The sequence below is a fragment of the Solea senegalensis genome, linkage group LG10 (assembly GCF_019176455.1).
Source record: "Solea senegalensis isolate Sse05_10M linkage group LG10, IFAPA_SoseM_1, whole genome shotgun sequence".
Classification (NCBI taxonomy): domain Eukaryota; kingdom Metazoa; phylum Chordata; class Actinopteri; order Pleuronectiformes; family Soleidae; genus Solea; species Solea senegalensis.
Genome location: NC_058030.1, coordinates 13,699,876 through 13,723,723, shown reverse-complemented (window position 1 = coordinate 13,723,723; position 23,848 = coordinate 13,699,876). Strand labels below are relative to the sequence as shown.

Here is a 23,848-nt window from a genome sequence, read left to right as displayed (position 1 = left end):
TGGAAAACTGACTTTCTTGAACATTATCTCTTCATTCAGTGTACACAGTACAGTCAGTCAAGTGAACTTCATACAAAACATTTTATTTTGTGCTTACAATTATTATTTCTTACATAAAGTGTACTCACAATATCTCTATATGGCCCAGCCATACATTTTCATGCTAAAAGACACATCTCAACATTCTTACGTGAACTGCTGCTCAGTTTCCTGTGTTCGAAATGCACCGCATATCTAGTGAGCTATTAAGCGCCTAATAACAAAGTCTTATTGTATATCAGTGTGACATTTCTCACAAGGTTTGACACATGTATTGTAACATAGTGAAAGGGCTGAAATGAAATCTGATTGACATAGAGGATACTGTTACACACATCATTACACTGTAACCGTTAGTCACTCCATCCAAATAAATTAAACTTCCTAAATGATAGGAGAAAAAAAACTGAACAATGAAACAGCTGCATCCAATCAAGCAAACATACAAGCCTCACTAACCACTGACGATCTCAATAATCATCTTCATCCTCATCCTCCTCAGGCAGAAATCCAATCTCATCATCTTCATCCTCTTCCTCCTCATCATCGTCTTCTTCCTCGTCCTCCTCCTCCATATCACAATCTACAGCGGCATTCAGGAGCAGTTTCGTTTGATTGATTTCACTCTCATCGTCAAGATTTACATAAACCTAAAACATAAAAATGCAACATTTTTACACGCAATACTCACAACAGGTCACTGGATTAAAAAGCCCAACTCCAGTAGATAATCACATGATGGGAAAGAGTATATAGAGATTGATGTGGGTTTGTTAATTACCAATTCTGATATTTCAAGAGCATGGTATGCAGGGCAGGTGTATGATGTTGAAAATATGCTTTATATTTTTTATATATTCAAAATATAATAATTTTATAACAAATTAGATTACTAGAACTGTTGTACTTCAATTAATATGCATTTAAATATATTATTATATTTATAATATTACTATTTAAAATAATAGTTAATTGTTTTTCTCTTGAACAAGGAAAATCTGTATGAAAAGCCAAAGGACTTGTCATTCGTCCCAAATCTCTGATATTGAGTGTTACCTTCTTTGGTTAACACAGTTGCCAATGGCACTCAGCATTTTTCAGTGCTATTTGCAACATCATGTGCCTGCACAGTATAAATTGTGTTGTGCGAAACACTGACATTTACCACTGCTATGATCTGGATCAAGTAGCCATAACATTCAAATACACTTGCATTATGTGTTTGCAGTTAATTTCCCCGAGGGAACCTCCCAAAGGGATCAATAAAGTCGTCTGTCTGTCTGTCTCAGTTTATATAGTAATAAATGTTTGCATTCAGTACATCTAATATCACTGCTCAGGAAAAAACAGTAATTGCTAATCAATTCATCATTAATAGCTATAAAGTATTTAGCAATTGAAGTGTAAACCATACTTTGTCTATGCCATGTTTATGAGACTTGGATGTAAATGTAATCACTGAGGTGATCAAAACACATTCCCTACAAGGCAGTACCCACATGTGGGGCACTACTCCTAATGAGAATATCTAATAATGAAAGTGATGAAAGTTATGTTTGACCAATCAGTGAGCATTTCGAAGGCTTGTCCCCTGAAGTGTCATTTACCTCAGGTTCAGAGGACAGACGTTGAGACGCTCCTTCTTCTTCTTCCGTTTGAGCATTAATGATAGATTTCAAGGCCCCTTCTTCAAACTGAAACAGTGAAAACAGACGTAAAACTATTGAAACTATGGGTATCAGTATCATGTATTACCCCTCCCCACCCGAACTCTGACATACCTTCAGTCTGTTAAGTTGGTCTTGCAGCATCACTTTAATTTTGAGAAGAGTCTCCTCTTCCTTCTTCAGCTCCTGCAGACGGCTGTGCATCTTTGTTGGAGCTGCTGCACTCAGACCATTCCCTCAGCACTGACAGGGAAGATATGATTGGTAAGAGACAGAATCGTATGCCAAATTACTCTTTTCACATTCACAGTATGTCCATTACAAAGTGGCAACCTTTACAAATGTGTCTACCTTACAATTTGTGCTGAAGAACACGTATTACTGCTGTGCTAAATAAAACGACACGTCTCTTCAAAGACAGTAAGCTTCTGAAAACTGTGTAAATTGACGAGGAGGATTTATTTGCCATTTCACCGTCATCCTGTCCACATCTCTAGATATTTCAACTTACAAAGCAATAAACACGCATGTCAGCTACAAGTTTCTACTGAGTAGAAGTGAATATATCATTGTTAATTGAAGAGCCCATCACCAAAGCAGCACAACGTTAAATAAATAATGGTAAACACGGATGATGGTTTGATGTTGTTGCTACAGTAGCTAACTGCTCCGGGAAAAAAAATAATTAGGTTGAACAGCGGGACCAAATGTTCCTGTTGTTTTTCAGGCATGTATGAAAAACTCGTTTATTTATAAATCTTACCTAGACGTCCATAACGACACCAAATGCGGTAACACAGAAAATAACGTGATTTTATTAATTAGCTACTCTGCTACGAGCCACAGTTCAGTTCCTGCGTGTATGACGTCACTTCCGGGATTAGTGTACGCTCCAAATGCTATCGGAAACGTCAACATTTGCACCAAAGGACCGAACAGGGTTTTTGAAAACATGTCGAGACTGAGGTAATTTGAAATAAATTACGGGGTGTATTTCAAAAATAAACAGCGCTATCCAAGGACAACTCCATTAATTCATTTCAGCATTTTAACAAAATCCACAATACAAAGACATATGTTGTTCTAATTGTTCTTTTGTGTTCGCAGAAAATTGGAAAAATATTTCGTAATTTTGTACTGTTTTCACATTTATATTCCCTCAATAAAACAATAAAAACAGTTTTAAATCAACAGACCACTCTTCTGTATCCTCATAATCTGAAACAGGACCCAACGAGTCGCACTTAAATGCACCATTGACAAAAGAGTACCGTTAAATCTGGCGACAGTGGCGACATCTTGTGGTTAGACGATGGTAGTGTCTCCCTTGACCTTTCTGATGTGAATATTCAGAAGTTTGTCTTTTGGACGGTAAGCATATCATGTGCTTTACTGTTCATGTACGTAATTTGAATTAAATGTCAAGATGCATTTATGCAATCATTTTATAAGTAACCTGCAGTTTGACCATATCAACAAGCGTTAGCTAACTTAGCTAGTAAACGTGTTTTGGTTGCCATTGTTCGCACCTCTCTCTTCAAAATGTTGTGAATATTATGTAAACGTGCCAACTTTAGGAAGCCTAACTTGCAACAAGTCGACGGTGCTACTATCCCTCATAAACACACTGTACAGCCTGTAACCATACATGTGCGAGGTTTTTAAAAATAAATTATTTTAGGAAAAGCAAGACAACATTGCATTTTGTTTGAAAACCAGAGCACTAACAGCGTCTGTTTTCATGTGTCAGAGAACCCACTTGCTATCTCACAAGGTAAACAAACAAAAACAAAAAACAAAGATGTTTCTTTGAATTTAGTACCGTATCACCACCAAAATCTTTTCATTCCTTCCTTGGGTCATAACCTACTTCCCCAGTAAATTGTATTCAAATAATTTAACTCAATAACTCAAAAAGAAGAATTACTTTTTGAGTTATTCTGCTTACAGACCAACAGGCATTCAAATGTAACCATTATATCCTTGACGGAGGTAACAAATTTAGTGAAAACTTTTATAAACCACAGATGGAACTGACTGATGTAAAGGAGATCTGAAACGGCTCTTTATCAGTCTTCAAAAAAAAAAATGTTAGAAGAGCCCATTAGGCTCTTTATAGGATTCTTCGACTAAATTAATCCAGATGTGTGCGTTGATAATCGCAGCACTCAGGCACGACTGGAGAGAAGCTAATAAGAGGAATGACCATCATGGTTCACACACACATGAAAAGAGGAGCGCCTTTTTAAGTGCATTTTATCCAACAAACAACAGATTTGTAAAGATGATCAATATCTTTTGCTGAGTGGGTTAAATAATGACTATTCTTAAAACCCTGAAACCAAAACCTACTTTTTTCCCCCTCAAATGTAGCCATAGATGTATAATACAGTCACAAGTTTAAGATTTTATCAAGCTCTGAATCTGCATGCACGTTTGTGTGCACACGTAAGCAGCCCTACGTGAGTTTATTTAGACAGCAAAACTGTCTTGAGCTCATCTTAAACTGACTAAAGGTACAAGAGGTAACTTGAGTTTTTCTTTTGGGGTCTCATCTTTGAAACTCAGCTTGTAAATCTGAGCTTTACAGACTCTGTAACATTGGTTTTGTTATTCTAATTGTTTGAATCTACATTTAGGGCATTTTATTTGATGTTTAATTCACTGAATCTTTGAAGTGTTTGTAGATTTCATACAATTTGCATCGTCAAAACAAAGCCCACTCTGCTATCTACACATTTGAAATATGCTCATGGAGAAACCAGAAAACAAACAACCTTCAACCATGTTGAAAACAAAATAGATTTTGATATACATTTATCATAAATATTATTAGTGACTGTCACTTTGTGCCTGTAATGTCAGTTTGTGAAAATCCTGTATTGTCTGTACTTAAGGTGAGAAATGGCAGTTGTCCAGTACAATGAAGACCCAGTCCCATTGAAGACCCAGTCCCATTGAAGACCCAGTCCCATTGAAGACCCAGTCCCAGATCACACACACAGCAGAGCAGGTTATACAAAGTGCCTATAGTAAGTAGTAACTGTGGTATTTTACCATGTACAAGAACAGAAATATTGTTTAGGGAGCCTTGTGAGATTGAAATCAGAGCTATACATCAGTGCAGAAGAGCCCTTAAGGATTTTGGGTGGGTCAGGCAAAAAGGTGCTCTGAGACCTGCACCCCACTTTCACAGCTGCCAGCCTCCCGGCACAGATGAGAGGCCTCACGATGGCATGAGGGTTTCACTTGGAGTGTACAATTATCACTCTACTTCTTGAGCGCCACAGTTGCTTTCTCCTTGTCATCACACAAACGTGGTTGCTGTTACACTGCAATATCTCCCACACAGCAGCTCACCTTGGCAATGCCTGAGCCTTGTGCTGAGGTCTGGTGGCAGCTGCGGCCGCGGCTCAGTCGGCCTGTGTGCTGCTGTGAGTGGTGGACTGCTGAGCATGTGCAACCTTTGAAAATGCTCCCACTGTCTGTGGAATGCAGCACTAGGTGTGTTGGACTAGGGGCCTCCCAAAAGGCAGAGGAGGGAAGGGGGTGGTTAGAGAGAGAGAAAGAGAGAGAGAGAGAGAGAGTGAGGGAGTGAGTGAGTGAGGAGGGGGAAGACCTTTGAACATTACCGTCAGAACATTATGACTCAATTTTCGGAGCAGTAAAACAGAGCAAAATTATGCCAACAGAGACAGTGAAGTGTGAGTTGGACAGGTGAAGGGTTTGTGAAATGAACTGCAGTGTTTTCCACGTCTTTGAGAGTGATCATACTGTAACTGTACAAAAGAACACTGGTAAAACAAGAGTTATTGCAAATGATTTCTGATCCTCACATGCTGTAGTCCTTACCAAATGTTCTGTAGACTGCTCACATTCACAGTGGCTGATACAATTCCTCTCTCACACTTTTCTCTGACATTAACATTTGTCTGACTGTCTTTTGAGCAATCGTCATCTAAGAGATGTATTTCTGAGTTGTTTTCTTGTTTAAATTTAGACTGGCTGTCAATGGGCTTTCACATCAGAAGGATTAAGAAAAAGGAAATAATTAAGTTATACTTTTACTGGCCCACTCAGCCCCTTTTCTCTGTGCCAGTCATTTTGTGCTGTGATTGTTTTCACTAAGCATTCATTTGTGTTTTCAGAATCAGAATCAGTTTTATGTGGCAGCAGAACATACTGCATCTCTATATGATTGTCTTGCAATATTTTGATTATCACAGAAACGTGACATTATTGGTGTTGTGGACCATGTGTCGCGTATCGTACTGTGAACTGCCCTGTGATTCCCACCTCTAACACACACGGTATATTATTAGTCACTAGTTCTGTTCTGAGTTTCAGCTTATTTTGTGTCCTGTAGTTGCACGTGTAACATCTCACATGACTGTGATGCACGATAGGTCACGTCATTTTAAAAAGGTGAGGGAGGGGAAAGGAGGGGGCAGCAGTTCCAGGATGTTTCCTCTTAAGCGTTTACAGTGATGGGGACAGGAGCCCCGGGTGCCTATGAAAGGAAAGAGTGCATGTAAAGACGCTGGAGTCTTTGTTTCCAAGGAAGTATCTCAACCTTTACATTTCCTGCTCTGAACTCCCACACACAAATGTTAATGCAAATTGGCACATACACACACACAGTGGGACAAACGTGGAGCATGTTCATTGTAATCAGCACAGTGTTCTGCACGTACACGGAGACAGAAAGATATGGATACATATTTTGTTGCTTACGCCATGTGGTTAAAAATATTCCTACTGACAATCACATCCTCCCATGCAGTGCAGTGAAGATGTGGAGTAACCGTCCAGTGTGCATTAGTTCTTGGCGCATTGAAACCTTTCACACTAATCAGTCAGATGCTTAATCCGAGTAAGTACGCTGTCATAGAATCACAGAGGATGATTGATAATAGTGTTAATTACCTGGTTACCCGCACAAGTATGGTATGGTCCACAGTGTGGTTTTTGTCCATCAACGCTTGCATGTTTGTGTGTGTGTGTAAGTGCATAGCTTGGTGCCCACTGCAGCTATGATGCCATCCTCATTTGTCAAACGAGTGTCGTAAAAGCCAGGCATTGCCCCCGTGCCCAAACTGGAAAACCTGATCATCGTTGCTGTCACCAGTTTATTATTGAAAGCACATGTGTTCCTGGAGATGCTCTGGATTGAGTGTCCTACGCATGACAAGCTTAGAAAAACATATTTATTGCATATTCAGCTTTTATTTATGTTCTGCTTATGCTGTTTGGCTTTTTTTTATTGTTAAAATGATCTGCCCACAAAGATCAAGTAAAAAAAGACGGGTGACAGTGTTGTGGAGGTCTGGTTCTCAGAAGTATGTCAGATGCATGGAAAACTGTAGAGCTCTGGCAGATCATGTATGTAAAGCAGTCCAATTCAGCCACAGTAAAAGGCTGCAGATTTAGGTCAGGCTAAATGAAGTGAGTCTCTTTGTGTTGCAGCCCAGGGAAAGTCTCGGATCGCAGCGTGAGTTTGGGCCCTGATATGATGTGGTTTGGTCAGGTTTGGCGGGAAGGACTTTGGGGGCCAGAGCTCAGGAAAATGCTTCTGTCACAGCTTAAGTTTGTAAACTAATTTGACCACCCATACACATCACGTCTGTTCCGCTGGCTTTTCTCTTGAGACCAACAAACATACCCAGAACTCAACAACACCTTCACTAGACCCAGGCTATCTGACTGTAGAGTGATTAATTACATTTTCCCTTTTCCTCTCTCTCCCTCTTGCTTTCTTTCATGCTCAGTCTCCCACTCTCCCGAGCCTGGTGTATTGGTCTGTGTTGTTCACTTCCCTTGATGCCCTAAGTTAACATCCTTGTAATGTCAGACCAGCCAGAAGGAAATCCACTGTGTTTACCTTTTCAGCTGTCATTTCTTTTTTCATAATTATTCATTATTACTTAGGCTTTTTTTCCCTCTCGTGCTGAGCCTTTTCAATCTCAAATATCTGGGTACAAGTCAATGAAGGTCAGATTACTCCCATAGGGTTTGTTCTGCAGTCATTTCATAGAAGAGGAAATGCGCAAGTCAGATGTTTTGCTGGCATTTCACTTATCACTGGTCAAAGCCTCAGCTGGTTCGTCATTTCATCTTAAGCAAATACCGACCACAAAAGTTTGGCAGTTCCTTGCATTTCCCATGGGAAGACCATAGGCTAGATTCTCCTGGCTTCTTTAATTCTTTACACTCGTTAACCAAGCACCCACGCAGCGCTTTAAAGTCAAAGATGTGCTCTATAGTGGTTTATTCCCAATGGCTATAGTGAAATAAAACGTTAAATATTTCAGGAAATGCACTGATCCTCTATGCCTCTGGGAGTAAGATGAGGAGGATACTGCTCTTATATCTGTTTGTCATATGAAGCTACAGTGAGAGGACAATGAGTTCAGACTTGGAGAACAGGAATGCTGGAAAAAAAGTTTTGAAATGGTGTTGCTGTTCTGTAGCTCGTCTACCACAGAGTAGTGACAAGTTCATTTTTTAACCAAGAAAAAAACCCCAGTACATGTTGTGGTCACAGAAACACTTTCTAGAGAACTTTAAATATGTTTATAAAATGGCTCATGTTCAGAATATGTTCTAAAATGTAAATTATATTAAATCGAGCTTACTTCCCCAAATTTAAATGAACGAATTGAAATGATATCAAAGACTGTGAAACTTAAGCTCCAGTAGCGATAACTCAATTCCATTTTTGCGTCCTCTAAACGTATCATTATGTTCCTCTCTGTGAGGTCCATAGGCATATAAAGAGGTTGACGGCAGCCTGATGGTGGTATAAGGCAGAGCAGGCCCATTGGTTGGAGGAATGTGTGAACACAGTGACAAAACCATTTATTTTCAGGCACTTCCACAGTGAGATCTAACACCCGCAGCCCAAGTGCAACCCCAGGGAAGACTCGGCTTCGTGTGAATGTTGTAGCTCAAGCCGCACTCACTTTGTTCGTCTGACATGAGAGTGGCCCTGATCTTAAGGAACACCACCCAACTTGTCAGATATCCTGAGTGCACAAACTGAGACATTCCAGACATGCAAACTGCCTGTGACAAGTGATCGCCCTTCGGGTTTTTAGCAGTGGCCTCCTTGGCACATTGAAAAGGGATTTAGGGTTGAGAGTTTGTCCCTCACTCCTGCTTCTGTAACCAGAGTAGCATCACAGAATGTGGACAAGTCCTTGTGAGGATTGTTATGTTAGAGCGAGCCTCCAGGGTGGAGCTATGATTTAATTTTGACCTTTTACACCATCGGACGGCCTGTGCACTGATAGGACCGTGGGGACTCTGTGTCATTTAGTGAACTGTTGACTGGATTAAATCAACTTAAATAATTCAGATCCTCTGCACAGCAGAAAACAACATTGGTTTCATTTTAGTTTCAAGCCACAACTCTTAAAGAAGAGAGAAGTGAAAATAACATCTACTACTGCCAGATTAGTCACTGCATATTAGGGGGTGATGTTGGTTTTGATTGAATTCCAACTCTCCTCCAATTTCTTCTGTGGTTGTATGAAAAATGTCCTTTTTGAATTCACTCCTGCAGTCCCGAGGTGTGCTCCATGTTTTAAAAGGCGTTATAGAAGCCCACTGATTTCTCCATTTCATTAAACAGGCCTTGTGCTGTGCCACAGATGATGTCATTCTACATTTCCCTGTCATTTTCCAGTTCAGGCACTGTTTCATGTGCCCTTCTCCAAAGTCCATCCAGTCAAACGCTGACATGATTGATTCTTTTACACTTCATTTGTAGCATTCATCAAAATTTTACTGAATCATGAAACTTGTCCTGACTACTGTCCAAAGTAATCTAACCGCAGCAAAAGAAATCCCAGGCCCTCTTGGGACATGCATTTCCCCAGAGAACTGAATACATTTGCTGAATTGAAAATAGTCTGCTCCAAATGCAAACCCACATTCAGAGCTTTCCCTGTCTGCCCGAGGCAGTCGTATTACTCAAAAACTTAAAAGATTCCTATTTTGTGAACAGGACTACTATTGACACCAGTGGTGTTAGAAAAAACAAAAAAAACATAGGCCTGTGAACACATTTGCCTCTATAAAGTCTCGGGTCAGGTTGTCCAATTGCCTAGTGAAGTTGCATAGGGTTGACCCCCATTCCTGTTTTTGCTTCACTCTGGTGCAAATGGAAATTGCTGCCAGAAAAAGATGGCAGCAGATTTAGCAAGAATGCTTCCAAGATCTTAACTATTCCTGTGTGCGCTGGAAGCTTGCACGTGTTCACGTCTACATTTACGTGCTCGGGTGTTTGAAGTACTGTTAGTGGGATGATTGTAATCGCAAACGTCATGAATGACCAGCTGTGGCGTGTCTGAGACATTGCCTGATTCAAATCCACACACGCACACTGAAAGGATCAAATCAAATCAGAATATCCTAATTTTCACGTACATTTTGGTAGTGGCATACAATTTGTTTTGAATTGTTGGTTGCAGCAGGAAAAGGAGGAATTGAGGCTGGTTTAAAGTACTGTAGGAGACCCTGACAACTAGGAGTGACTGCATGTTTCCCACTGGTTGGACTGTGTGGAAGTAGCCCTCCATGACTGTCGGTCACACTGTGGGACCAGGGAGGAAGTGTTGTAGAGGGGCTATGAGGGCGTTGCTAGGCAACAGGGTGGGCATATTGACGTAATGAGCGTGCGGCTCAGAAGCTGTCTGCTCAGTGTTCCAAGTCCTGACACGAACAGACAGGCTAGCCTTGGACGGGCTGCACAGAGCTGCCACCACAGCCACCTGCTCACAGCAATCATCACCAGCGCTCAGGCCAGCCACTGATACAGCATACAGACCCAATTAAGAGCTCTGCATGTCCCACTCCAGCCAGCCATCACTAACACTCCCACAAGTCTGACAAGGCTGTCGTTTTTCGCTTTGGCCAATCTCTAATTAACATTGGTAGTAGTGAGGCCAGGCTGCTGTAAAGGGTTGGGACACAGCTCAGGTAATCAGCTTAAATACAGGTTTATTTCCTGCCCCAGTGCCTTCTACATCGAGCAGCGATTGCATTTTTTCACGTTTGTCTCCCATTTCCTCTGCCTTATAATGTCACCTTCACTTGGTGGAAGATGTGTTTTGTGTGTTTTGGGCGGAACATCGATGAAACCTATCAGAGTTTTGTCTGTCGTTGCCTTTTAAAAGGTAAAATCGGGCTATTTAGATGGCAAATTTAGGAAAGTGGAGAAGTGAAAGTTTCTCTGCTTTGGTAAGTGGATTTGCTCGTGTGCAAGGAAGACATGCGAGCAGAATAAAAAGTCAGAGCTGAAAAGGCAGTGTTTTAAAAAGAAAATAACTTTTAAAGAAATGAGCCAAAGTCAGCTTTGAAGTTAAGAACAAGCAACAGAAGAGGATGGTGATGAGACGGGAGCACACAGACTCACATGATGTGCTGATATGATACAAAATGCTGAGCGTCGACCCTTTGTGTCAGGAGACACTTCACTTGTTATTTCGATTCTCAGTTGAATCAGTGACAGGAACGGTTCACTCATGAAGAAGAGGAAGCAACAGAAGTACAATAACAAAAGGAGGCACCTGTGTGTCTACACACTTGTATGCACTTGCTGCCTCAAGATAGCAATGCTCCTGACCACAACTCATTTTAAGACTAAAACACCCACGGGCGCACTGATGAATGCGAGTGCAGGGGGCTGGGTGTGAAAATGACAGCTGCGTCAATTGGAAACCAGCAATGACGCTTTGCGCCACATTGTGCCGGGTGTAAGATAAAGTCTTTCTGAGGCTCTCACCTTAACTCTGATTCTGTTACTACAACTGCTGAATATCACAACGTCTACTTGTGTGCTCTAAGGCCTCACCTCCTCTGATCTCACTATCTGAAACACTATGACTTTCATGTTGACATAGTTGGATTATTAATTCAAAGGAAAATGTAAGGGATACAAATATGTGTCAAAAGTTCGCACTACTAAGGCAGTACCTGATTTTCAATTTCTTAAAAATGGGAGAAATGGATATCGTGAAGTGATGTCATTTACCAGAATGGGATTAGCAGAGTTGTGTGTTACAGTCGAGAGCAGAGGAGGCGGGGGAATTTCCTTTCTCTGGGGAGCTGTTATTGTTGGAGGCCCGTGTAGAGTCACTGCATGAAATATATACTATTCCCCAGTTTGGGATTAACTCTTCATATGAGAGCCACTTTTCAGGGGAATCATGGAATATCATCCTGAACACTTCAGACCAAAAATAAAATACCCGATACGTAAGATAATTGACTCGTTACTGTCTTTATGTAGCTTTTAAGGAAATAAGGATTTACACTGGTCCACATTTTCCTGCTCTTAAGACTTGATGTTTCATAAGGTATAGCACTGGACTCTGTGTGACTCCTAAATAAATATATGTATAGCATGATAAAATGGACATGGATATAAAATGGACATTTTTAGGCTTGTCATGACACACAAAACAAAAACACCACACTGAACACCATCAATTTCAATTCTGTGAAGTGTTGGCAAAACTGTTTACAAATTATGTATATATAATATATAATGTTTAATAATAACATTATATAATATATAATGGTTTAGTTAATAATATTATGGGATATGCTTTAACCCTTTTGATACTGAACATTTAATAGCTTTATGGGTGAAGGATGGATAAATACAGTTACTAAGCAGCAGAGGGTGCTATTAATCAGAAGGGGGAAAACGTACTGACCAATTGCAGCATGTTTGTAAAGAAAGACTGCAGGAAACATGTTAATATTTAATTATGAAATGTATTGTCTTTTCATCTCAGGAATCAAAATAATACAACTGTGTTCATGCGCGTGTGTGTCCATGTGTGTCCGTGTGTGTCCCTAACCCTTTACCCATACATCACCACTCATGTCATGATCATGAGTGATGTAGTCATTGGAGCTGGGTAAACCAATGGCAGCTTAGGTGTTAGCTGACAAGCTTCAGGGCACTAAATCAGAGGAAACCACTTGAGCAACACCTGGAAACAGCTCTTAGATGAGACACCATACAAACACACAATTTCCTGTTCCTCAGAAACACACAAGTTGGCAGCCTGTGTGCACTGTATAATCCTCCTTTCCATCATGTATTTTTGTTCATTCCACGAAATGTGGTTTTCATCTCCAGTTGCTGATTTGTAACTAAGAAACGTTATGTTACTTGACATTTAAAGGTCTAGTCCAGTGTGTAAATTTTTAAATATTTAGGTGAAATAATTTTAATTAGTCAGAAATTGAAGATAAAATATCTACACTTCATATTTATAAGTGTATGATGACCATGTGCTCAATGGACAAACCTTTTTTGTTTTAATATCTGTGGGATATTCAGCTGCAATTAGCAACATTTTTACATACTGGTCCTTTAAAGGGATAGTTAAAATTTTTGGGTATTAGGTTTTCTGTCTCTCTGAAGTTCCACGTCTGTGTGCTCTGGTTCATAAATATATCCCGTTGGATCTTCTCTGAACAGTTCGTCCTCATCAGTTTCGTAGTCAGACATGTTGGTTTGTTTGATTTTGTTCACACGCTCTGATTCAAACAGGTGATACCAGTGACTTGTGCAGCTATGTGGCTTAGTGATAGAGGCTTGAAAATGGTGCAATCTGGCATATGGATGGACAGCTATTTAATTGTTCAAATGTTTTTACATACGTATGCTTGTTTGTGGTGTACAACCTTATGTGACCCTGGCTCTCTCACTCGGGGAGAGATCCCCACTCTACTACTGGTGTTTATGCCATACAACTTAATGTTCAACAATCCAAACTATTCCTTTTAATTTGTCATGATGTTGTAAGTTGAGAGATATATAGTTCTGCTTGTTTTTTCAGTTGTAGTTATTATGAGATGAATGTGTTACTTTCTGTAATTATTTGTGGAACTGTGTTGGCTGAAAACTCATTTCATCTCCTTTCTTTGCCCACCATGGATGGAAATGTGTGTGTGCTGCCCAACACCCTGTCTGTTCCTGTAAAGGCTGTGGTTTCAGTGCAGGAGGTTCAACAAATACGTACATGGGGAGATTTGGGTGTGGGGCTGAAGAGAGGGGAGCAGTTTAGCACCAAGCCACAGTCTTTACCTGCATTAGGTCATCGACTGAAAAAAGAGAAGGGCTTCAGTCACAACCTCCCCTTGCATTCGCTCCTATATGCGCTCCATGACTGGTTGGTCTGCAAATAATTTATTTTTCAGTCATGAGCAATGCAGCGTCTTTCGTTTCTCAGGCTTCCCCCGGACTGGCAGCGCCTACTCCGCTTATTGGGTCTCCAGGGCCCTCCTCTCACTCTGCCCCTCAATATCCTTCTTTCTCTCTGTGGGGCCAGAGTCGCTCTGGATAAGATTTCATCAAGGGTATGTGGGAATGGTTGGTGGAGTTTAGCACCTTCTTTAACATAGGCAAAATAAATGGCTTCTCCTAATGCTCTAATTGGTGGCAGTTTGATGATCAGGTATCACTGGCCTTCAGGGTTAATGCACCTAGTTGTTTTGCTACAGCTGGGTGAAAGAGCCAGTCTGTACCTGTTGCTCTAAGATTTTTTTTAAGTATGGAGGGAAAATGCTTGGTAGCATGTGGCCCGTCGGTTCCTCTGAACTATCTTTTTTCCATGAAGTCAAAGTAAAGCATTTGACATTTTAAGTTAAGCCTCGCTACTGATCTCTCCTCCTCAAAATCCCTGCCCCCTGGCTGGGATCTGCGTGTGAATTGTGAATCAAATGAGTGGCTTAAAAATGGTTCAGCCTCTCTCTCACCCACACCAGCTCTCACCCACTCTTTGTCTCTCTCTTTAAAAGACGACTGTCTAGACTCCTTTAGCCTGTCCACGTATATAAAGGTTTTGGTAGAAACACCTAGACTCAGAATATATTTATTAAAACTTTTCTAATAGTCTCTAAAGCAGAGTCAGACCCTACTGCTCTACTGTACCAACAGCAAAGTCCATACCGACATATTTGTACTCTTCTCTACGAGATTACATCAAATGCATCCATCAATTTGCAAATAGCTGAACTGACAGAATTAACTGTTTTTTGACAACGCTGAATGGCACCGTGTGTTTAATAAAATAATAATTTGATTTAGCCAACATATTTTGTTTCTTCCTGAAGAAGACATAATTCCATGCCAAACCTTTCAACCAGTGCCAGACGGGCTTGATACATCCCCTTGTGTAAAAAAAAAAGACAGACAGGCAGACAGCCTGGGTCTGTGCCCAACACAGGCTAATGCAGAATTGTGGTCAAAAACAACACTTATTATGTCTAGAGCAAAATGAGACATACTATATACTGTACATGTATTTACCAATTGTGACTAATCTGCTTTATCTCCCCACAAGCATCTCTTTTTTGTAATGTTTAAGAGCGTCACAGGAAAGCAGTAACCTGTCAAAAGAGACCATGTTTTTACTCAGGGAAAAAAAACATAGACCACATTGTTTTAGTGTTTAATCCAAAGAATGTTGTTGCTATGCAGTTTTCACATAGGTGTGTGGAAACGGTTAGGTAAAACCTTTATATATGAAGTGAGGGACAGTGGTACTGTGGTATCATTTTGTTATTGTACTCTGTTCTTCATGGCTGCAGCATGCCACTTTCCATCACTTTCCCAGGTTAGCCCTGTGTAAGGCTTTAGGCTGGCTCACTGTTTACAATACCTCCCATTCAGCCTGCTGCTCCTCAATGAAATTTCTATTTATAGGGGCCACAGGCGTGCAGAGAGTCATCTGCTTGTTCTGAATGAGGTCTGGTGGTTTTGACAAGGTTAGCTGGATTAAAACTTTGGAGGAGGGGGCTGAAGGACAGGTCACAGGGATTCATTGGGGTGAGAAGGCCACCATAAGAAGACTGGCTGCCTTTATTGTATGTGATGGTCAGTGTCAGCACACTATTTAGTTAAATGCTGGACATGTGATGAAGCTGTGTTAGCCAAACATTTACTTAAAACCCAAAGGACCCAGTTTTATCCCTTTAATGTGGTGTTCATGTCTGCCCTTCACCTCCTACACTGCTGCCAAGTATGCATAGTTTTCAGTTCTTATGACGGGAAGTCATAACGTAAAGTTAGAGCTGTTACAACCAGTCAGTAGTAGTCATGCACACTGAAGTAATACTTTTGACAACACTGCCCTATAGATGGCCAATCGCTTACAGAGAAAGAAGCATTTTCCAATCAGAGACCTGCTTTTGTTTAAGTAAGGCAGTTTATTTCCTGAAAAATATTTTTCACTCAATACAAAATGTTTATGGACCTAAGATCCTTCATCAGTTTTCTTAAACATGCACACGGCCTTTTGCTGTTGTGCTGAGGAAATGTTTTTGCAGAATTGATACTGGGCAAATAAGAATGGAGAAAAATATAACAATTTCCCTAATCCTTGCAGCAGTTTTTCCTTTTCTGTGTCTTTGTTTTGATCCCTCAGTGTGTGATGGTGTTTCCCACACAATGGTGCTGCAGCCAACTTGCCCTGTACTCCATTGTGCTGCTGGCCTCTCTTTGAACCTGTACAGCTATAAACATGGCTAAGTGCTTTCCATCAGGCGCAGCAGGCTTGCAGGAGGACAATACTGTGACAAGAATTTGCAGTAGACAGTCCTCAGCCAGGCACTGGGGCAAAAGGTAGATGGAGACAAGAGGCTGGATGAGGTACTTGAATATAGCTCAGTTACTGTATCCTCTGAACCATGCAACAAATTAAGCTGACATGTCTGACCGGTTCTTGGAAACACCCAAACTTCAGGCTGTTCTCTTCTCCTAGCAGAGTTCAACCAACCCCAAACAGAACTGATCTTTCTCTCCTATCAACACTGACAAGGAGCCTGCTGCTGATCTCTGTATGATTCTGATTTGGCTTCAAATATTTGGCCAGCTATCTTCCCATTATCTCCCAGAAAGGTCAGGATAAGCAGTGTTTGGGATGAGGTGCAAGTGAGTGCCAGTGTGGTCGCGTTTAGACAATTCATCCTGGCTGCTGTGTAAAACCCCTCAAAGTCAATGAAATAAAGGGTCTCCCCAGTCTCTCAAAGTTTTTGCTGAGTAGCTAGAGTGTAGACAGTCTCTTAGGTGACTCAAGAGGGATAGTGGACAAATCTGAACAGTTAATGCTAAACTAAACAGTATTTTTTCTTAATGCTTAAGGAGCATTTTGAGTGTTTCTTTGCCTATTGATATGCTGAGTTCTCTGTTTGCCTCTCACAGGAGTATTTTTGCAGTCAACCTGCTCCCGGCTCCTCCTCTCCAGCTACAGCTCCCCCTGAACAGAAACCCTGCCACCCACACAGCTAAGATACCATCTTGTGCACGAAACACACACATCTCTAAAACACACGCACGACACACACACACACACACACACACTGCAAGACCACTGCAAGACATTGTAGGTTTAATTATTAAGTCTTATGTCGACACTTTGTTTATCATGTATACATACCTACGTGGAGCAGCTTGTCCTAAATCATGTTGATATTGTTGACACAAATGCACACTCTGGCCCTAACAGGAGCTGTTCTGGCTCTTACCAAGGGTTGAGATACTCCAAGTCAGAGCAGGGTTGACTCAGTTTCATTCAAGACTTCAATTAAGGCCTCCATAACCCTTGACTCATTTTCCACTCTCTAATTTTTCTAATGGCTAGGACAGGAGGCTGGTTGCAGAGCAGTCTGCTCTGCACTGCTCATTAGCTCCAGCACCGCCGCCCGCACTGCATTTAACTTAATAATGAGGCCAAATTAACAGCAGCCCTGGCCTTGCTCCGGGTGCATTGTGGGTGACACTGAGGCTTTGGATGAGGGGAGGGGGAGTACCTGGCCAGCTGAGTTGGTTTAGACAAGGCACAGCAGTAATGACTGGAAACATAACCTCTTAGATTTTAGTACTGCCTTCATGGTCTTTAAATGCCTGTCTACTCCCGCCCATACACTCTAGCCAACATCCACCATGTTATTGTGCCTTGAACTAAAATCTGCTGACTTCTCTCAAGATGTACTTACTTTGCATTAATTGCTTCTGATGAGCAAAAACATGTAAACATTCACCAAATTAGCCTTCAGAACTGGTCCAGTTTACACCAGAGAAAGAGAAAAAGGATTGATGTATGCTAGAGCAGGGTGGGAGCTGGGTGGAGACATGTCCTCATCTCTCCGTGTGTGGATGTCCCACATCCATGGTCATCCTCCAGCTTAACCCTGTGCCAAACTGGGTGCTGCCAAGGGCTAACTGTGAATGAATCCAGGCAGCCTGGAAAAGAATGCAAACAAACAAGACCCTGGACGACGGATGCTTTCTTTTGTCTATGTAGGCCCTCAATCAAGATCATTTAGTTAGTTTTTTAATGCTGCTTTAAGAGACAACACCAACAAAAACATGCCTGCAAATCATTGTACTGTATGTCATGCATACATGCAAGCTTGCTCATTTTATGCTACAGTGAAAAAGAACATCATCAAGGCTGCATGTGCTAACTAACATGTAAGTTGCAAATACTAATGTATTTAAATCCAGTTTGAATCATCAGCTGTTTTGTGTTTCATGTACAACCATTGTCATGTCACAACAAGCATCGGTTTGAAATGTATCTTTGAAAAACAGTACTTTGACAACACGTACCACTGTTTTGCAGCTATTGATGAATATATCCCTAATATTTACTCTGTGTTATGTCAGTTAATTGTCAGTAGTTTAATAAAAATGCAAAATGTAGCCAGCCAACTAGTCTAACAGTTTCCAGCTGTTGGAAGTACCACAGTCCTCTCGACACTCCCAATGTTTTCAGTCTCCCTAAACTGTCACTATTCAATAAAGTTAACGTGCCAAACATAGGTATGGAAAATACGTGAGATAGTTAAGTACAAACTATATAAACTATTCAAACTTAATAACACTTAAAACATAATGTTTGAGGAGTAGTTTCTTCCTACAATCTTTGGAATGAAAAAAAAAACATGGGGAATTATATAAAAACCCACTGACGTTGTTGTGGACATGAGAGAAAACGCTGCTCCAGCTCTGTGCCAGGTAGTGACAGCTTTGGCTGCTCAGAAGCTGCTGCGTGTTGTGGAGAGAGAAGTGTTTGTTCACCTGCTGATGTCCTGGAAGTCCATATCCTCAAACATCAGTTTCCAGTCCGGTGGTCATATGACTTCTCTCCTGCTGTCGTACCCCTGACGTGAACCCTGACATTGTTGCAAAGGTTAATTCTAATTCCCTGATATGAATGACTTGGCACACTCAAGACTGATGCTTTGTACGGACCAGAGGTGACAGGATAATGCTTACATTAGTGCATGTGTTTGTGTCGGTGTATAATTTATTCTGACTCACTTCAATCAGCGGTGAGGAAATGAGCAGGCACGATTTACAACTTGCTTATATGTGGCTGCGCACACGCTGACTGCCAGCTGAATTTCTTGGTATCGTAAACAAAGAAAAGATTCTTTTTTTAAATAAAGAATGACAATACTTTTGGAATTACTTATGTAACTTTGTGGTTTTGCCTGTTCTCTGTGCTGCATATGTACATTTTCCATGATCTGGTTTTCAACTGGCGAACAGCCTGGCACATTGTAGGTAATTTTCCTCTCTGGGTAGATGTTGTTTTTTTAAACCAAAGCCTTTGATATTTCAGCTTCTTTTTATTCAAGCTTTTAATGTTCCCCAACAAAATCACCCGGGAATACTTTGCTACTGAGTCAAATGTATTTGCATCCCCGGACAGTACAACACGAGGGGGTTTCTCGTTATAAAGAGCAATTTTATAAAGTCATTTGATGACTTGTAGGAAAACTTAACCCGAAGTAATATCCAGCAACACTGAGCTATAAGGTCAGTCAAATCACGTCTGCCAGCAGGTAACTGCCCATGTTTTGAACTTGAATGATTTTACCAATAGTTCTGTTCAGTGTGAATTGAATATTTTTCAGTATAGTTCGGCAATGTTTGTGCTTTTTGTGTACTTAAATGACTAGAAGCAGACTCAGTGCCCTCAGTCTATAATTTCTTCACATCAATCATAGTCCCAGCTCTGTGTGTGTATTTGACTGTGTGTATGTGTGTGTTTCTATGTGTTTAGAGCAGAGCCTCTGGTGTTTGGACAAAGCCAACACACTATCATTACTGGCATGATTATGGGGCATTACAAGTTTAAGCAAATATTCAAGAGGCTTTGTCTGTTTTTAGGATTTTTTGATATATGGATGACCACTGAAATAGCTAAAGTGCTGACAAGGCCAAGTGAAGCCTTGCTTTGTTCCCAGTTCAGAGCTAAACTTCAGATGAATGTTTGAGTTAGCAGGAGGGCCTGCAATCTGACTTCTCCCTAGAACTTAAGAACCAGCTCATGTAAAGAGAGTCCAGCACTGGAGAATAATTTTCATAGTACACATCCTGCGTTCCATTCTGACTTACTGTCAGTTAAAATAATATTTGTGTGCCATCTTCTTTTGGCAGATGCTGAGGGATGGCAGCAGAAGTCAGTCTAGGCCACTTTGAGGGCGATGTCAACCCTCACCATTAATTGCATAATAATAACCTCATGCAATTACTGTGGCCAGTTGATGCTTTGCCCTGTCTTATCCGAAAAGAATAATGTATTGAATACCAGATCTGTCCACATTGTGGGCCAAGGAGCTGTATTCACCATTATTTCAGTGGCACTTAAATGGCTGTGTAACAGTTAAGCAATCTGGCATTAATATTACAGTGTGAAGTTGGTAACTCTTTTGGTACAAATCATAAGTCAAGAGGAATTTACTCTGCATTAAAAGACTCCCTTGTCTCGCTGCGAGTTAAAATAATGTTCATATAATGCTCTGGATATAATCATCCAATTAGAGTGAGAGAGGCAGGATTTTGCGAGGACAAGGCTCACATTTCAAAGTCTTGAGTCTGCCAGCCTCCACACTGATGGTAAGATAGCCTATACTCCAAGACTGTGAGCAAGTTACGGACGGAGAAACGCATTCCTGTGTATGATCACATGTCAATCTGTGTGATTTGGTCCATCAATCACGGGGCCTTATTTTTTGTTGTGATAGGAGTTGAATCAACTTGAGCATTTTCCCAGTGATTTTCATGACGTCACAACTCAGGAGCTGTTTGCCACTGTATACACATGGGCAAGAAGTGGCATTTTTTTCCAGTGAGTGTCATAATTAAATTCCTAACTGTGTTTCATTCGATTTATCATAATCAAATGCAAATTCTGTTGTTAGACACTGTAGGTCTTTTCTTAACTCACATCCAACCTTCCTCTTGAATGTATAAAGAGGAGAGGAGACATCCTGCCACTGACACGTTTACAGGCTGTCAGGCCTGCAGAATCGTGGAGGAGTGGCCTGATGGCAGCAGTGCTGTCTGAGTCATAACAGGCTCCCGAGTAGATATTACTCAGGTCCCAGTGATTCAGACTCCATCCAAGGCCACTCTCGCTCTCTGTAGTTTAAGCAGAGAGAAGGGGGGGGGAGAAAAGTTAGGGAATGAAAAAACATCTTTTATTCTAATACAACAAGCACGGCTCTGTCTTGTGCGCATAGAGCTGTTTAGTTTCTGCCAGAAATATGTAGCCTAGTATAGGCAGATTTTTTATTATCCAGCAGGGCTCTTGGTATTTTGAAAATGAGGTAAGCTCAATTACCAACAAAGGGCTTCTCTCAGGGGTCTGTCATCACATGGGGGTGAATGGGAGGGAGCAAGAGGAAAGAGAGACCCCTTTGCCTGTGCTTTGATACTGCAGGATTATAGGCACAGTGGCATGGATTGTAGCCATATTTCACTTTGCAGTGTGTAGGGACCAGATGTTAAGATGACATGCAGGACGGGACATCATTAAGTTAGTACTCACAACAAAACGTTTTTGGTTTTGGTTTTGTTTGTTTTTTTGCTCTAATAAAATATCCTCATTATTATCTTAAATTTCAGTTGTATAAATAAATGGGATCTAATTTAAATTTTTATAGTAAAAATGTCTAATGTACAGTTAAGACTGTAATTACACAACAGTACCAACATGGTATTTTTTTATTTGGGTTTTATATTATGGTAATACTATCTTATTTCTAATGCAAATGACAGCTTGGTAATAACAGTGGTAATAAGGAGGTAATGGTACAATAATACTATGTAATTTCCAAAATGGGTAAGAGCTTGGTAATGAGAATTACTGCAGGCTACCATCAGTGTAACACCTTCACATTAAAATGTTTGGGAATCTGAATTGGTACCATATTATAAAGTTATAATTCAGCCACCCTTATGTCTCACTTTTTTGCATTACCAAAGTATTACTTGGTGACTACTATAGAAATAAGATGGCACTACATTAATATTACATCCCTTTTACCATGTTGTTAGTTTTATGTGATGTTAAGTGTTACCAAAATACAAAAAACATAATGATAAAATCATTTTATGATGACAGCTCTCCACGGATCCAGTGCACTAGACAACAGATCTGTTTGGGTTCCAGCCTGTCCTAGGAGCCGCCTGACATCTCCCTGCTTCCTTATCTTAATGACCATTAACCGTTTCTGCTCTCTGTCAACCATACAGCTTCAAGGAAGGGACAGGAAAAGAGAAAAAAAGAGAAAGGGAGTCAGTAAGAGAGCATAGGAGATAGTGAGGGAGAGAGAGAGAGCGAGGGCCTCTGAAAATTCCTGACAGCTGATAAGAGGGAAAAGGAGATCCAGTTTACTGCACAGATAGGGTAGGAATGTGCGGCCAAATGATGATGACTGGGTCTATGACTACACTGCCCCTATCTGTGCCTGCCAAGACACATCACCACTGACTGCCTGCATGCAAGCCAGTGTCCTTGCTTCCCCAAAAAATACTGTATTTGGTCTGCTTTATGACTGCCGTTACCAGTCTTTCTGAAATTTACATTGCAATATAACGGACCCATAATTATGTTACTGCATTGTGGAGTGCAGCACGTCCAAAATCACTATTCCCACTTTGTGTTCTTAACAGCAGTTTTATATGCACAGTTCCTTTATTTTGTGGTATATAACATATTCAAACATGCCAGCTGTGTATTTTTATAATGATCAGAATACAGTGCAAACACCAAGGCAAATCAAACTTTCCTTCAAAAATCACAATTCCATGTGAATTATTGGTCTGCTACAATAGCAAAAAAATGGACATGAGAGGCAATGGAAACCACTCAAATCACAGTGAATAGATGTACCCTAAAAAAGGCTTGTATAAATGCCATCTCTCCGTCAGAGACAGAGAGAAAGAGTGGGGTGAAGCAGATTGGGTTAGTGGGAGCCAGAGCTTCATGTGGATCAGACTCCTGCTGAGCTGTCTCCAGAGGAAATCAAACAAGCTGGTGCGGTTCATTATTTCGTCAGTCGGCTCAGCAACAGAAAGCACTGGCGACATGGCCATTTACTGTGAGTCTCGACTGACTCTGCTTAGCATGGCTACAATAATGCTGTGGATTTGTTTCACAATGATGAAGTTGTTGAAACGAAGCTAATTCTCTTAAACTTTTGATCTTCAAGCTCAATTTGTGAATGTAGGGAGAATCTCCTCAGTCATGGCCCACACATAGCTGATGCATTGTCATTGAGTTTTTAAACTTGGAAGAAGCCGGACGAGTGGGGGGAGAGTCTGTAGGGTCAAGGTTGCTGCTGTTTGTTCTTTTTTGTGAATGCAAAGTCCTGTGTGGTGACCCCGTCGTGAGACTACCAGTAGACTTAGAGTCGGCAGGAAGCAGCAGCTCAAACTGAACTGCATTCACCTCACCTTTAAACTGAAAAGAACAGACAGGAAGAGAGCTACATGTAGACAGGCACGTTCTCCTGCACACAATATGCTTTTATTGTAATCCACATCAGAGACATCAAGTCCAGCAGGTTTGTTTCATACTTGGCTCAGGCAACAATATTTTCTTCCTATTTTCTCACACAAAAACACAATGACAAGGTCAAACCAGGATACTATGCTATAATGTGTGGAGGATTTTGTGTCATTAAAGATAAAGTAAAAAGAATAGCTGAATTCATGATAATTTTCCATTTTTGTACATCTCTATTTATGAACCGAGAGCACCCGACGGCTATCAGCCAGCTCAGACGCCAGTCTCCACGCTAACATCAGGGTCTGATGA

At 40.9% G+C, this 23,848-nt stretch overlaps 1 protein-coding gene across 1 annotated transcript; it reads right to left on the bottom strand.

Annotated features, from left to right (window-relative positions):
• Positions 1-62: 62 nt before the first annotated feature.
• On the bottom strand, positions 63-2,579 carry snapc5 (small nuclear RNA activating complex, polypeptide 5). The gene is made up of 4 exons (XM_044035607.1): positions 2,470-2,579; positions 1,821-1,949; positions 1,647-1,733; positions 63-689 (listed from the first exon to the last, which is right to left on the bottom strand). The coding sequence occupies exons 2-4, from the start codon at positions 1,908-1,910 to the stop codon at positions 510-512; spliced, it is 357 nt and encodes a 118-aa protein (XP_043891542.1). The 5' UTR covers positions 1,911-1,949; positions 2,470-2,579; the 3' UTR covers positions 63-509.
• Between the last annotated feature and the right edge of the window lie 21,269 nt (positions 2,580-23,848).